This window comes from Cotesia glomerata, linkage group LG6 (assembly GCF_020080835.1).
Source record: "Cotesia glomerata isolate CgM1 linkage group LG6, MPM_Cglom_v2.3, whole genome shotgun sequence".
NCBI lineage: Eukaryota > Metazoa > Arthropoda > Insecta > Hymenoptera > Braconidae > Cotesia > Cotesia glomerata.
Window position 1 is genome coordinate 21,077,218 of NC_058163.1, and position 18,037 is coordinate 21,095,254.

Consider the following 18,037-nt stretch of genomic DNA (forward strand, 5'->3'; position numbering starts at 1 on the left):
GCACATACCACATATCAGAGTAATAATATAATGTAATACAAGAGTACTCTCACTTTGAAACTTAGATCCAACTTCTGGACTTTACTCTTGTACAAAAAAGATTATTACTTTCATTTACAATTAGGTATTATTACTACTACTTTTTATTATTTTTACGACTTAGCTAATTGCGTTATGTCATCTTCAAATTTATTTTCTCAATTAATGAGCCGATTTTTCCGAGATTCATTCAAACCAAGGCTATTAATTGAACTTTTTATGTTATGGTAGCGAGTCTAGATGATCGATAAAAATTTTTATTGTGAAGAAAATAAAATACAAGGTAAATAAGAAAAGGAGCAAGCGATGCGTTAGATATAAACAGAGTTGACGTATTAAATAACCCTGGGAATGCCCCGAGCCGTAGCTCAGTCTATTACAATAATTTTAATATTGTGGACATTATGAAGAGGTAATTTGAATAGTCGGATTCAATTACACTAGCTTTCAATTATTCTTATTATTTATGTTATTGTTATATTTAAATTGCGCGACCTTATTTACGGATTCATATTTTTATATTATAACAAGGAAATTTTTTTTGTTTTTATTTTACATTTTTACGCGAGGCTATTTAACAAGTTAACATATATAATAGGTGTATGAGGATTGAAGAAATAAATTTAAGAGGGTCGGGTGATAAATTTAATACAAAGCGAGAAATATCTTCACGTACTTGAGATACTTCTAGTCTTTCATCGCTGACTTATTTTTATAAATTTTTTTTTTCTATTCAAATTTTAACGATAATTTTTTATTAATATTTTGGATTAATTAAAAATAATTAATATTAAAATTAATGTTGCTTCAATTATTAAAAAAGCCATTCGGCATCCGAAATAGAACTAGATTTTATAATGAATAAAATAAAAACTACTAGGATCGTATACAAAAAAAAATATACTTACGTACATAAGGTACATCGTTAAAACGCCTGAATAAATATTGTATGTCTGAAGTTATCAATAGCCGTTACAATTTTGATCCGTGTATATTTATTATGATTAAAATAATAACTTTTAAATTATCAATAAACTAATTATCTACTATAAAACGAATGCAAAAGTAAAATTTCGTTATATAGACAGAGAGAGTAGGTAATTTTTAGCTTAAACCGATGGTTAGATATGCAAATTAAAACTCATTTATTAGGCTTTCAGATGCAATCCACAAACATTGTACAAATTATCGCATTTAATAATTATTTTGCAAAGAAACAGTGATAATACCAATTTTTGAATATTTTGAAGAATTCAAATTGCTGAGCTATACACTGAAAAAAAAATTAACTTTATTCAAGAGAAAAATTCTTGAACCAAGAAAATAATTTTGAAGAGTTTCATTGTCTTGAACCAAGACGAAAAATTCTTTAATTAAGTAAAATTTACTTAAACCAAGAAAAATTTCTTAGTTAAAGAATTTTTCTACTCAAATCAAGAAGATAAAATTCTTCAAAATTATTTACTTGATTCAAGTAAATTTTTTTTTCTGTGTACTATTTAATTAAAAGAAAATGAAAAAAAATTATGCAAATTAAAGCTTATTTCATAAACTTTCAGATACAATTTACAGAAATTTAATAGGATATTGCGTCAAGTTGTTATTGTGCGAAAAATAAGTAAAAGCGATGATTTTGGAGATTTTTGAAAATTTTTGAATTGCTGTCATTCCTAAATTATTTAATTTAGGAAAAAAAATAAACAGCTAAATAAAAGCTTATTTATCAAGCTTTCAAATGTCATTTACAGAAATTTAATAGAATATTGCGTTCAATTGTTATTGCGCGTAAAAATAGCAGAAGTGAAAATTTTTACGATTTTTGAAAGTTTTTGAATTGCTCTCATTTCTAAACTAATCGACCGATTTAGCTCATCTTCAAACTTAACCTCGAAAATCGTCCTAAGAATAAGTATGTGACGTTTTATTAAGATCCATATAGAATTTTGGGAGTTAGAGAAGATACAAAGCCGGTTATATCGTATATATATTTACATACATATATAAACTTTTGAACCATATACATTTTTTGAATCCGCTTGAAGAGCTGAGTCGAAATATAACAAAATTTTTCAAAAGTTTCGTCATGAGGACCAATGCAATAGTTAGATTTCTATGAAATCTACTAGAAAATAAATTAATTAATAAAAAAAAAAATAACTTACCTATAAACAAATGGTCCAACTTCTTGAAGTTTTGGTTTTTCATTTAAACTTAAAAAGGTATCAGCATTCGTAACATTGAATATATAAACTTTGGTAAGTCTAACAACTCCGGGTTTTTGCCAATATTGAAACGAAAGTGAGCCATTCCATAGCCTTAATTGCTGTAACAAATCAAAATCACCTCGTTAAATAATTACCTCATCTTAATTAAATAAATTACCAACATTAGCGTCATCCCACTACCGATTTCGCGATATTAAAAAATTGAAATCCTATCGAAACAATAATGACTAATTTCATAAGAGATAAAATATATTTTTTTATCATATGCAATGTGAAAGTTCTGGTGAACAAATGTTATAGGAATATTATTATATATCGTAATAAATCTAAACTATAAACCATAGTCTAAATATCCTTTCACTGATTTATTTATCAGTGTTTGTTGATTGATAATTATCTTACGGTTGATTATAGTTTATTTATTGACTATTGTGATTGTAATTTATATGTTACTTATTTCAATCGATTCACATTTTTTATGAAATATTTACACAATTAATAACAATTATTTTTATTTTAAATGGAAAAACTTTTTTTTATTGAAAATAAAACTTTTTTTTATGAATTTTAAACACTTTAAGAATAATTAAATTAAACGGAGCCGTGAACTTTAAAATTATGAGGGAAAAAAATTTTATCAGTTAATAATATATACTTACTCTTAAAATAACGTAATCAACCCAAGGTATACTACTGAGAATAATACCGATTGCCAACGCCAGAAGCCCGAATAGAATAGCGGCTATTCTACCTGTAAGCAAAAAATTAAAATTAAGTTTATGTTTTATGTACTAAATAACGTTTAATGTTTCTTTATGGCACACATTTATATAATTAATGGTCGTTGCAAAATGCTAACATACTCTGGAATGAAAAATGATACTTAGTATTAATGATAATTGTTATTTTTTGTATATTAATATCATATAAATTTTTTTCCTTCTTTTAAAAAAAATTTTGAGAATTTTATTGAAAATTTTTTTGGAGTTTAATTTAAAATTTTGGCGAAAGGATGCAAGATCGAAAAATTGATAAGGATTTTATGGATAAGAAATTAAATCCTATCCAAAAAAAGTCTCATCATTTTTTTATATCTTCAATATTTTAGCCACAAAAAATACTATAAACTTTTGAAAATTATTTATGTTTTACACAGAAAGAAAAATTTCTTGACTGGAGAATAAAATTCTTGGCTTAAGAAAATTTTCGGGTGCCTGAAGGAAGACCGAAGTTGTGTTGGCTGAAGTAAAAATTTTTCTTGAAATTCTATTCTTGGTGGAAGTCATTTTTTCTTAATTTAAATTATCATAAATACTTGATACAATAAATTTTTATATTTGATCAAGATTTTTAGATACTTTAGGAAAGCAGCGCTACCTACTTCACCTTGAGAAAATTTTTCTCTTGAATATTTGATACCCATTTTATATTGGTTCGCAACAATTGATCCCGCGACATTGTATCCCTGATTGTGTCGCTGACTTGTCTATACGACAAATTTAACTACAAATTAATATCTGTTATTTACCGTAAGATGGACGGTGGTGTTTACTCAAGTCAGGTCTTAATAGGTGACTGAATAGTAGTTACGGACAGTGTCTCGGATAGCTTAACTGGTAGAGCCTTTGGTGCGTAACCGAACGATCCGGGTTCGAGTCCCGGTCCGGGCTGTCCGAATTATATTTTTTCAGTTACCGAAAAATTCCTACTGAGTAAAAAAAGGTCTCCCCTTCCCCTCTTTATCCTTATTCACCCAATTCCCAAATTTGCCGTGGACATTATGACGCTGATACAACATCGCGGGATCAATTGTCGCGGAACCTTTTATATTATTTTATCGTGCAATTATACATATTGAATGAAAAAAAAATGATTCAATATTATTTGGTCTTCCCATTTGACATGTTAATCAATAAAAATATTAATGAAAATTTACTTCAAGATACGTATTTCTTAAAGCAAGAGAATTAATTTTGTTAGAATAAATGAAATTTATTGTCAAAAAAAATTTTTTTTCGCTCAAGAAAATAATTAGAAAGAAAAATATTTTCTTGGCTCAAGTGAACCTTTTTTTCTGTGTATAACTTTAGCTTCTTAACTTTAAATTTAAATTTTGGAAAAAGGAATATATTTTTAATATTTCACCCAGAATTTTGAATCGAAGTTAGAAGATTTAAAATTCAAATAAACTAATTTTTTATTTCTTAATAATAATATAAAAAAATATATTAATAATATTAAAAGAGAAGGGTAATAGTAATCGTCCTCAACATATTAAATAGTTTTATTTGTAGAACGTTAGAAGACTTTAGCAATAGAAGCCAACCATTCATGAGTTATTGAGATTCGACACTCGTTTATTATCTATAATTTCAATGTAATAACGATGACAAAAGAAAAAGAGATGTCACTTAGCTTTTTATTTATTTTTTTTTTATTACGAAATCGTTTGAACTTTCAACTATTACTACATTATTCCTGCGATTCTATAACTTATTTGCATAAAAAGTTATATTTATTTATCTTTAATAATTTAAATCCTACGTTTTTTAAATAAATTTATATTTTATTATTTCTTCTTCTTACAGAAATTCAAAATTAGTGATATATAATTAAAAAAATTTTTATTATCAGAAAATAAATATATGATTTGCTCTAGTACTTAAATAAAAAAATTTAATTTAATTTTTTTTTCTATTTACACCGGAAACGGACGGAGAAATGTTAAGGAAATAACTCTGAAAAATCAAAGGTATAATTTTCTCAACTTAAACTCCGTACGTGCACGATACAGAAACATAAGTAATTTTGATCAAACGTATACTTGCTTCTATATATATATATATATATTTGCTTGATAATTTAGAGTCCAACATTATTAAACTTAAATCGTTGATGCTTACGTCTAATTTATAATTTAAATTTGTAATATTAGAAGCAGCAAAGATAATTAGGGGCCTTGAAGTTTGTTCCGGGAAATTTGAATGTCAACGACTCAAAATAAAATAAATAATGGAGTAAAAATGAAAAAAAATAATAAATAATTTAATTATAGTGACTAACGAGCTAATATTCTGGGTATAGTGACATTGAAGATGAAAGCAAAAGTATACGTAATATATAATAATTTATGACGTAATTTCAAAACCAAGTAAAACAAGTTACAGCAGTTCTTTATAATTCAGAGGAATGAGGATTTTTATTTTATTTATTTTAAAATCAGTTGAAGAATTTTATTTTTTTTTTTTTCGTACAAACTATAAAGGTAAATTGCATCGATTTGCCAGAATGATTAGGAAGAAAGTTAGATTAGAAAACGTAATAGTTACGAGAAAGCGTGTGTTAATTATTTTAAGAAAATTATATATTTTTTAAGGACGATCGGTAACAGGTTATCCGTATAGAAAATTATAATTAGTTGGAATTATTTATATTTTTTTGGAGTGATCTTGAAGCTTCAAACTTTTTATAAAGTTTATAGTTATTATTATTTTTCTTGTTTTTAAAAAAACTTCAAAATTCTGGCTTAAAATTTGGAGATATGAAAAAATCATAAGAGAACTTTTTTGTCGGAAATTAAATTTCCTATCGACAAAGTCCTTACAAATTTTTAATATCTCGCATCCTTTTGCCAAAATTTTAATTTAAACTCCAAAAAAATTTTTAATAAAATTTTCTTTAATATTTTTTTTAAGGTATTACCCTCGCGACTTCCGTCGTCAAAAGTTTATGCTAGAGTGTATGGTACACATACTGGATAGTCATTATTGACAAGCCTAAAACTTTTTGCTGTTTATGTACTTATTTCAGCCAATCACGAACGAGAAACTGATCGTTCGAAAAGTCTGGCAACACTGCGTGAGCGTTGAGACATTTTATAGTGGTTATACTGTAGTGTTTTGGACTAACTGTAGACTAACCTCTGTTTTGACACATGCGTTTATTTATTTATTTACATACATTTATTCAGAAATATAATTACAATGACTGAAAAATTGATTTATAAAGGACGATTCATAAAAAAAGTCCTTGAAAAACGACAGAAATCTCTAACGAATATGAAAATAACTATGCAAATAACAAATAGAAAAAAAATAATTGATAATAATGTTTTGTTTTTTCAGAAAAATCAGTAACTAATTTTTTTATGTTGATGTATTAACTGATTTTAAATTTTAGTATTTTTTTTATTTTTCCATCTGACTATTATTTTTATAACTTATGAAAGATTAATAAATATTATTATATTAAAATTGATAACATTTTGAATTTTTATAAATATAGAAAAATACTTATTTTCATAAAATAATCATTGTTATTTTTTTTAAATAAATAAAATTAATAACTATAATATTAAACCTAACGTAAATTAAACTTTTCAAATTTGTCAGCGCATGCGCGTCTCATACTTCTTTCGCGGCTCACAAAACTTGCGCTGTTGCCACAGCTTTATTAACGTATCCCCTCCTCGGTTAAAGTCTGGTAAATTTTTCATTACTTATTAATAAATATCTCTGAAACTGTGTGGTAATTATCAATGAATTTTTTTTTTTAAATTGTTTAGTTGTTAGTTAACATTACTCTAGTTTTTTAAAAAGATCCTAAGAAAAGTTTCTAAGATATAAAAATGTTTGTAGGTAAACTTTTCGATATCCCGTATACCGTACTGTATAAGAGCGTTCAACACTCAAACTTTAAAATTAAATATCTCGGAAACTAGATGGTCAAAAATTCTCAAATTGCGCCAATCGATGCAGAATTATATAGATATTAACCTGCCAAAGTTTAAAAAAAATCCTAAAAAAACGACTCTGGCGAGGGTAATACCTTAAAACAAGAAAAGTTTAAATTTCAATTTCTGGCTCAAATTTTGGAGAAAAAATCATAAGAGACCTTTTTTGTAGAGAGTTAAATTTCTTTTCAATAATTAATTTTAATTTAAACAATAAATAATTAATTTTAATTTAAACTCCAAAAAAATTTTCAATATTTTTTTTTGAAAGAAGGAAAGTTTAAATTTCAATTTCTGGCTTAAATTTTGGAGATAAAAAAAAAATCATAAGACCTTTTTTGTAGAAAATTAAATTTCCTTTCAATAAAGTCCTTACAAATTTTTAATATCTCGTATCCTTTTACCAAAATTTTAATTTAAACTCCAAAAAAATTTTTATTAAAATTTTCTTCAATATTTTTTTTTAAAACAAGGAAAGTTTAAATTTCAATTTCTGGCTCAAATTTTTGAGAAAAAAAATGATGAGAGACCTTTTTTGTAGAGAATTAAATTTTCATTCAATGAGGTCCTTATCAATTTTTCGATATCTCGCATTCTTTCTTCAAAATTTTAATTTAAACTCCAAAAAAATTTTTATCAAAATTTTCTTCAATATTTTTTTTAAAACCATGAAAGTTTAAATTTAAATTTCTGGCTTAAAGTTTGGAGAAAAAAATCATAAGAGACCTTTTTTGTAGAGAATTAAATTTCCTTTCAATAAAGAACATCAATTTTTCGATATCTCACATCCTTTAGCTGAAATAATAATTTAAACTCCAAAAAAATTTCAATGTACCAATTCTCTTGTATTTTATATTCATCTACTAAAACTTTATACCAAAGTAATTAATAAAAACCCACGAAGTAATAATAAAAATTTCGGGCCGAAAGAACCGTTACTTAATGGTTATTTTTGCACTGGATATCAATAAGCCTACGGTTATTTTAGAGTCAAAAGCAGACGTATCAGATAATAGTTGATGTTATACCGCGATGACCTACTAGCGCACTTGATTCCCATTCTCACATCCTACTTCGGTCCATTACACGTCAATTAACCATTTTATTAAATAAATAATAAAAATATTCACATATTTATAATATCAGCTATCAATTGCGTTAAGTACTTTTCATTCATGAATAAATTGAGTAATAATTTGTCGTAAAAAAAAATTATTGAATACAAAAAAACAATATAAGTCCTCCGAGATCTTGACCCAAATATTTTATCGCTCAGGATAATGTCCTGGAGAAAATAAAACCAAAATTGGGTCAGTCGTTGCATAAGTTGTCGCCCTACTCGTTATCCGTAACACACTCACTGCTCGTGGCCATAATCATAATCAAAATAGTGTCCAGCTAACTCGAGTTTCAAATCTGGACTTATAAAATAAAATTCCCTGCAGTTGAGATTAAAGATGTAATTTTAATGTTACTGCAACTTAAACTTACTATTTAATATATATATATATATATATATATATATATATATATACTGGCTACACACAAGTGGAGTCATTACACGACAGGAAAATTGCGCAATCGCACACTGATCTCTCCTTTTGCGTTCTGTCCCATTGGCAAATCGCAGCATTTATTTCTTAATCCGGCTGCGGGACTGAATTAACATCTTCAAATAAAGATTCTGGTTTAATATAAGCCGAATTTTATAAATAAATTCATCAGGTAATTACGATGAGTTGTCAATCAAAAGCGGAAAAATTTTTGCTTAAATAATTATTATAATAACGGACGCGTTTTTTTCGGCAACGGGAATTCCAGATAAATACGGCTAAGTTAAACTTTGTCCAGTAAATTTGACCGTGAATTATAAATTGTAACAATGAAGAGAAAAGAATGAGAATAATAGATGATTGATGGTTTCACGGGTGAAAAAATCAATTGTTGCGCCTAGCTTCGAGATTAAATTATAGCTGTAATGCTTTTATTGCGATCTTCTGACATTTCTTGGCTGTGCCATTGACCCTCCTCTCACCTGTCTCGCGATGTAGATCTTTGGTGATTGGAATATCGAATCGTTTATGAATATTTTTTTTTTTTATTAATTTTAGTTTTTAAAGTTTTTTAATTGGTTGAAATTATTTTTTATCAGGTTATCAATTATTTAATAAATGTCAAAATTAATTTAAATAATTTTACATTTAAAAATTTTAATTTATTTTTAAATTAACGTAAAAAAATAGTTTAATTTTTATAGTTTATAATTATTAAAAATATAATTTTAAAAATTGTTTTAAAAAATATTTTAAATTAATTTATTATTAAAATTTGATTTTATAAATTTATTATTAAAATTTTTTTAGAAACTTAAGAAATTATTATTATCATTATTATAAATTTCAAAAATTAAACTATAATTTTTATAGCTTATAATTTTTTGAAATATAATTTTTAAAAAAGTTTTATAAAGTATATTAAAATAATTTATCATTAAAATTTGATTTTATAAATTTATTATTTAAATTTTTTTAGAAGCATAAAAAATTATTATTATCATTATTAAAAACTTGAAAAATTAAACTATAATTTTTATAGTTTATAATTATTTAAAAAATAATTTTTAAAAATGTTTTAAAAAATATATTAATTTTATTTATTATTAAAATTTGATTTTATAAATTTATTATTTAAATTTTTTTAGAAACTTAAAAAATTATTATTATTATTATTATAAATTTCAAAAATTAAACTATAATTTTTATAGTTTATAATTATTCAAAATATAATTTTTATAGTTTATAATTTTTTAAAATATTTAAAAAAATATATTAAAATAATTTATTATTAAAATTTAATTTAATAAATTTATTATTTAAATTTTTTTAAAAACTAAAATTTGTATTTTTTTTCTAAAAAGTTTTCACTAATTATTTTTTAAATAAATTTCTTATTTATTTTCCAAAATTAAAATAAAAAAAAATTAAAATATTCATTATTTCCCCGAACGATTATAAATTCATAACTTTCATAATTAATTAACTGAATTATATAACAATTCAATAAACTGCCCACCTATTCTCAGGATTTTCTCCTTATGCAAAAAATTATTAAAAAAAAACCCAAAAGCTACTAATACAAAGTACAAAGTTAACTTGATCCTTAACAATTCATAACCTCGACGATAAAGAGGCAAATTGGGTAGCATACTTCCCAGGAAAACCGTAAAAAACCGAAATAATAATACAAATTAGATAGAATATTAAAAAAAAATTCACTAGCACGAGATGAATGCGGAAATAAGAGGACATTTAACTAGGCATGATTCTGGGGAGACGTACGAGAATAAACCGCGAGACGAAGGTGAATATGCCGCAAATAATAGCTTTAATCCTGTCTCTTGAGCTATAGAGATGTAAAACGTACTTTGCAGACAAAGTGAGAGATGAGAGATGGGATGACCGAAGAAGCAAATAAACGCTAGCAGATAGTTAATGATCTCCGTGTTCCGTTACGATTTATGAGTTTTAGAAAATGCATCTGAGGGCTGCTCACATGAGTTCATATCAGCTTACTAAATATTTTCGCAAATAATTATTAATGTAATATAATACTTATTTACTTTTTACTTTTTATATTTTATATATGATTATATATTTATACCATATACTTTTTGTATTAAATAATTGTATCCGTGATGGCCGCAAGAAGCCTAGACTCCATGGCCAAATAACAATAAATAAATAAATAAATAAATAAATACTTTCTTTAGCGGCTCTGCTCATCCGAGCAATTATTAATTTTTTGATCTCAATAACTCCGCAATTTACCTCATCAACTTTAGCAAACGATGTGGTAGACCTTGATGCTGAGAAAAATTTTAAAAAGGCTTTAACCCTAGACCTTGGTGCAGTGGAAAGTTTTCAGAGTTAAGGCTACGCACTTTATCAAGGGCACGAAAATTTTTTAATTTTATATTGTAAAAGAAATTGGACCTTCGGAAATACCTGATGGTCGTTACTTGGGAGCTTTTTACCTTTTTATACCTTCAATTGTAATTTACTGACCGCTCCAGGGAGTACACACGGTTAATGTTAAATACAACCGACTTATTCTGCGTGATTTAACATTCCCGGGAGATAAAATAATCGTTTAAAGTCTATTAATAATATAGCAGTTGTTTAACCTTGTTCTTTTGTTAGTTTTTTAGTGGTTAAAGTTGTAGTACATGCATAGTTAATTTTTTTTATTTAATTGCAGGTGATTTAAGTCCGCTTGAAATTGTATTAATGTGTTTTTTATTTTTTTTGATGGGTTAAAAAAATTGTTTTTAATGTTATAGAGTAAAATTAAACGGAATTTTTTAATTTTTTAAGTTTCTTTGGACTTTATAAATTTTTTTAAAGGTAATTTGATGTAAAAATTAATTATGTTGTTGATTTAACTGCAGTTTTTCTCTCTGGTTTGATGAAAAAATTATAAAATGATTAACTATATTATTAAGAGAATAAACAAAATTTTTTGGCTAGTGTATTTACATGATAAAATGGGTTTTTATGGGTAAATTTGATATCTTTGGAAAAGTCTTGACCTGGAGTTGTGTCATTTCATGGTTTCATATCATTCTTACCAATATTTAATTTATGATGATAAGTATTTAGGCTGCATTCGAAAATGCTCTATCTCTAGATACATAATTAAGAAATTATCTTGTATCTTGTGAACTATTGAAATTTTTAAAGATATAAGCTCATCCCGACATTACACTCATTGAGACCTTTCATTTAAGTACCCATATCAATTTTTCATATATTTATATATATTATATATATGTATATATGAAAAATATATAAAAAATGCATGTGGGTACTCAAATGAAAGCTCTTGATGAGTGTAACATCGAGATGAGCTTATATCTTTAAAATCATCAATAATTAAGAAAGTACAGTGCAATTTAACAAAAGTCATTATTTAGTAAAGACCTTGTATCTTGTGAATTATTGACATTTTTAAAGATATAAGCTCATCTCGATGTTACACTCAACCAGACCTTTCATTTAAGTATCCACATCAATTTTTCATATGTTTATACATATCATATATGTGTATATATGAAAAATATATCAAAATGCATGTGGGTACTCAAATGAAAGCTCTTGATGAGTGTAACATCGGGATGAGCTTATATCTGTAAAAAGATCAATAGTTAAGAAAGTACAGTGCAATTTAACAGATATCTTGTGAAATATTGACATTTTTAAACATACTAGAAAATCAAATGCGCTTTGCACGCTTCTGCCTGAATGGTTATTATCGACAATTTAATTAATCAATATTTTTACAAATTTTACTCATTAATATTGAACCGTTGCCATAGTAACCGTTGCTATGGTAACCATTGCCAAAGTGGTCATTATAGCAACAAAAAGCGACAACAATGAAAACGTCACATTAACTTTTTAATAAAGGATATAAGCTCACCCCGACATTACACTCATCGAGACCTTTCATTTGAGTATCGACATCAATTTTTCATATATTTATATATTATATTATTATTATATTTAATATTATATTATTATTATTATAATATTACATTATTATTATTATAATATTATATTTATATATTTATATGAAAAATATATCAAAATGCATGTGGGTACTCAAATGAAAGCTCTTGATGAGTGTAACATCGAAATGAGCTTACATCTTTAAAAATATCAATAGTTAAGAAATGACCTTGTATTTTTTGAACTATTGACATTTTTAAATGTATAAGCTCATCCCGACGTTACACTCATCAAGACCTTTCATTTGAGTACCCACATCAATTTTTCATATATTTATATCTATATTATATATATGTATATATGAAAAATATATCAAAATGCATGTGGGTTCTCAATTAAAAGCTCTTGGTGAGTATAACACCGGTATGAGCTTACATTTTTAAAAACGTCAATAGTTAAGAAAGTACAGGGCAATTTAATTAAAGTTATTATTGTTATTTAATACATTTTAAGCCTAAGAGACCTTTACAGAAAAATAACCAGGCAAATATATAATTAATTAAAAAAATCATCCGTGATTTAAATTGATTCTAAAATTTTTTATTTTTAATGTAATTTTGTATAAATATCAATTGTGGTAATCAATTGAGTTTTTTTTTGCTTAATGGACCATTTATGGTAAAATATCAGCATAGTAAATTAACCGCGTAAAAATAACCGGAAAAAATAAATTTAAAAAAATCAGGGAAAAAAATGAATAAATCGTATATTTAATAAAATAAAAACAAAATTCTTTAGAAGTAAAGATCTCAAATGTCAGTCAGTAGGTAACTGAGACACATTATATTATACAATCACTCGCAAGTGTTTATTCTATTACCCCGACTTCTGAATGACATCTTCAAACTCTAATAGCATTAAGAACATGTTCTGGTGATATAAACTCTGTAGATAGAAGTTACACTCAGCTAAAGTAGTATTGGTGCTTATATTAACAGGTAACAGCAAAAGCATTCTTAGTAGTAACAGCTGCAGCTGAAGATGCTTCAATAGGTCGACGGGTATCCTGTTCTATAAAACCCTCGAGACTGGTTTTCACTCGTGATAAGCTCAAATATTCAATAATATTACGAGTTTTTAATTTTGCATTAATCCATAAATAATAAATGCAAATATTTAATCTCTGATTGTCTTCACACTAACCATCTAATTTAATTAAATATTAAATGCTTTAAAATTTTTTAAACCGAGTGTTGGTAATTGGCAATTATGATTAAGATGCACAATAATCCTGGTAATTAAAATAGTTAAATATTAAACACCGGCTCTAATTTAAAGGCTCGATTAAGAATGTAAATTATTATAATTGGCTTACGGTTTATTTGCCTTATTAATAATAAATTAATTAGAAACAAAGTTGCAATTGTACATTATCCTATCAAGAGTAACAACCGGTTTCAATGTCCATCTGTTTTAGCTTTTTATCCGAGTTCTTCATTCTATTCACTTGAGATAGTTGCTAAATCATCTCCAGCTTTTTATCACGAGAGTTGTGAATTACGCGGCGATCATGCCCATTTATCATACTATCATGCCGGGATGAACAGGTGCTCTCAATAGCCGAAGGATTGTCTGGCGTCAGAGCCTTGAGAAAGCCTTTCTAATTGATACGCCTCGGTAAAATGATCTGAATTAAGTTCACCTACTGTCAGTTGTCATTTTTTATTTTTATTATTAATAAATAAATAACTAGCTTACTTATCCACCAAGTTTTTAATGTTTCAATTAACTTCAATTAAAAATTCTGGGCCAAATATCAAAAAGACCATTCGGCAGCCGAAATAGAAGTAGATTTCTCGATTAAAAAGAATATTTCTTATAAAATAATAATAATAATATACAAGTTCTGTTAGAATAAAACAATAACGTCAAAACGAATGCAAAAGTAAAATTTCATTTAATCTGTCTGAGAAAGTAGGTAATTTTTGGCCTAAACTAATGGTGAGGTATGCTAATTGAAGTTTATTTAATAAGCTTTCAAATGCAATTTACAGAAATTCGATAGGATATCCCATTCAATTGTTATTGCAAGGAAATATGATAAAAGTGAAAATTGTTGCGACTTTCAAAAATTTTTAAATTGCTGTCATTCCTAAACTATTTAATGTGGAAAAATAAATAAGTACACGGAGAGAAAAATATGGAAATCATTCCTATAATTTTAATGAAATGTTTTTTTATACCATTTTAGGAGCAATTACTTAAATTATGGGAATTGTACCCATAATTTTTGGGAAATGTTACTATAATTATGGGAATGGTTCCTATAATTATAGGAACGATATCTATAATTATAACTGTAATATCAGCATAATTCTCATAATATATAAGAATGGTTCCCATAATATATAGGAATGGTTTCTATAATATTATAGGAACCATTCCTATAATATTATAGGAACCATTTCTATAATAGTATAAGAACCATTCCTATAATATTATAAGAACCATTCCTCTAATAATATAGGAGCCATTCCTATAATATTATAGGAACTATTCCCATAATATATTGAAGCTATTCCATTATTGTATAGGAATGTTTCCAATAAACTATAGGTATGGTTCCCATAATGAGCATAGGATTGATACCTATAATGATCATTTTATTATAGGAACCATTCCCATTATTTTTGGAAAGGTTCCTATAAATTTCTCTCCGTGTATGGAAATTAAAGCTTATTAAATAAGCTTTCAGATGAAATTTACAGAAGTTTAATATAATATCGCATTTAATTGTAATTGCATGAAAATACGGTAAAAAGTGAAAATTTTTATGAATTTTGAAAATTTTTGAATTGCTCTCATTTCTAAACTAATCGACAGATTTGGCTGATCTCAGAATTTAACCTCAGAAATCATCTTAAGTAACGAGTATGTTACTTTTTATTAAGATAAAATTCAATTTCCTACAAGAAAGGTATTTATCAATTTTGCCCTATTGAATTTATCAGTAATTTAAAAAAATTTCAAGTACTTTTTGTGGCTAAAATATTGAAGATAAAAAAATGATAAGAGATCTTTTTCACAGAAAATTTAATTTTCTACAAAAAAGGTCCATCCAATTGTACTCTATCTTTGATCCTTGAGCCAAAATTAAAAAATAAAGTCTAAAATTTCCAGCCTTGTGTAGCTACAGGCTTTTTAATTTATTTTGCGCAAAATAATTAAGATTATTATTTATAGAATTGATAAGACAAGTGAAAATATACAGGAAATCCTGGTTGAGATGTTATCCTGTCACACGTTTGATAGGTGATATAATTAGTAATAATAATCACTAGTTACGCTTCATTTCATGAATGATGTAGGTCAGACTTATATTAACTTAAATAAAAAATTTCGTAGTAATTTTTTAAAAACTACCCGAGTGCAGAGGATAAAACCGCATGATTGCTAGTTAATAGTACATTGAACTAGTTAGTAACTTGATTACAGCTTGCGTTTCAGTGTGCAAGGTAAGCGAAGGCCAAAACTGTTAAAAAAGTTTAGCATATTTGCTGAAATTGCAACATTTACTAATCAAACCGCATATAAAGTGAATGTCAATAGCGATATTAGTATGTTGTAAACCTATCTCAAATAATTACCAACGATCTAGATTTCGCCATTAAAGCTATTGACAAATCTCTGGTAAATAGACACGTGTGACATTCGGTCTTGCCAAAGCTTTTTTATTTTTTTAGTTAATAAACGAGAAATATTTTTTAATAGATACTTTTATTCGTATCAAAACAAAGTTGTTATTTTACAAGATTTATTTATTTATCGGATATTTATTTTTTTATTCAATTGCTAATAATAATTATTGTTTTAATTAATTAATTAAATTTATTTGTTTTTTAAATAACTTAAATTAATTAAATTTTTTTTCTTAAATTTATTTTTAATGTTATTTATTAAATCATTTATTTAATAATTTTTAACATTATTTATTAAACTAAAAATAAAACTGTTATTTTTGAAATATTTTAATTAAATTATATTATTAATTAAAATATTTTAACTAAATTAAAAAAAAATTTTTAATTGCTAAAATTATTATTATTATTTATTTATTTACTTCCCAAAAAGATAGATATACAAAAAATCGTACATATAAATCCTAAAGAGGAAACACAATGTTCCCTGTGCATAGGTTCGGGAAGAGTTAATAGGCATATATGGTTAATTTATCATATGTGCCTATTTAACAAAATATACTTAGTATTGAAAAAATTGTACATTATTTATAATAGAAAAATATAAAGTGAAAACATATAATAGCACCAGAAACGTGCAAGTTTTGTAAAAGTTATAATTATTATTCTTCATAGGATTAAATACTATTATTACGACTAGCGCAAGTGACATATCTTTTATTCGGTTGCTAGTTGTTTCTGACTGGACGTCAACCATATTTTAATATTATTTTTAGTTTTTTTAGTAAATGTATGTGTATTCTTTATTTCATTCGGTAGCTTATTAAAATATTTAATTGCAGTATACAGTGGACTGCTTTGAAATTTAGTCTTCGTTATTTTAGGTCCTTGGATTATTTTGTACCTAGATCTACCTTCATAATTATTATATTTATATATAATTAAAGATGTGCAATTATGAATTAATAGTTAATAAGTAATTTTTAATAGTTAATAATTAATAAGTAATAAGCAATAATTACTCAGCAATTTTTATGAGTATAAATGAATGAAATCACTATGCTAGCTATAAGTCATCTTGTTATACATCAAAAATTTATTTTTCTTATGTACTAACGATTGTATTATTAACCCTGTTAATGGCCTAGGCTGTTGGGTTTGTTTATTGAAATAAAATAAAATAAAATAAAATAAAATAAGCACGTACTAAAGAATTTAGTCAAACTACAAAGTACATATTGCTGTTTAATATTTAATATATATTTGTACTCTACTCTAATTTTTTTTAGAATTCGTTCTTGTACAGTAAAAAGTGGTTTGATAGAGTTTTTATACGCACCACCCCACGCTATAATACCGTAGTTGATGACGCTTTCAAATAACGAATGGTATAGCATTTTCAGTACTCTACGTTCCATAAAAAGACTCAGTTTATATACAAGAAATTGAAAAAATTTAATTTTTTTAACGGTCTCCTGAATATGTATATCCCATTTCAAACAACTATCAATATAAATTCCTAAATATTTACAGCTATCAACTTTTCTTGATAGACCCAATCAAATGACCCAAAATTAATTTTTTAAAAAATAATTTAAAGGAATTTTCTTTATAAATTTTATTAAAATTAAAAAAATTTTTATTAAAAAAAATTAAAACTTGAAATGTTAAAAAATTTTATTTAAACAGAAGAAATATTAATAAAAAAATAAAAATCAAATTTTTTAATTGAAATACCAAAAAAAAGATCTAAAATTTTTTGAAAATTATAAATTAAATAAAATAATTTTCAAAACTACAAAATTAAATCGCCTTAAAAAAAAATAGTTATTCTTA

At 25.5% G+C, this 18,037-nt stretch overlaps 1 protein-coding gene and 1 long non-coding RNA gene across 3 annotated transcripts in view; one reads left to right on the forward strand and one right to left on the reverse strand.

Moving 5' to 3' along the window:
- LOC123267733 (scavenger receptor class B member 1) overlaps positions 1-18,037 on the reverse strand; it is a 43,564-nt gene that overhangs the window by 10,954 nt on the left and 14,573 nt on the right. For both annotated transcript variants that reach the window (XM_044732552.1, XM_044732553.1), the window contains exons 3-4: positions 2,924-3,015; positions 2,202-2,362 (exon numbers count right to left, since the gene is read on the reverse strand). In XM_044732552.1, coding sequence (XP_044588487.1) covers positions 2,202-2,362; positions 2,924-3,015 — 253 coding nt within the window. The remainder of the gene's footprint in view (positions 1-2,201; positions 2,363-2,923; positions 3,016-18,037) is intronic.
- The window catches only part of LOC123267741, a 44,941-nt gene that overhangs the window by 6,286 nt on the left and 20,618 nt on the right, over positions 1-18,037 (forward strand). The window lies entirely within an intron of this gene.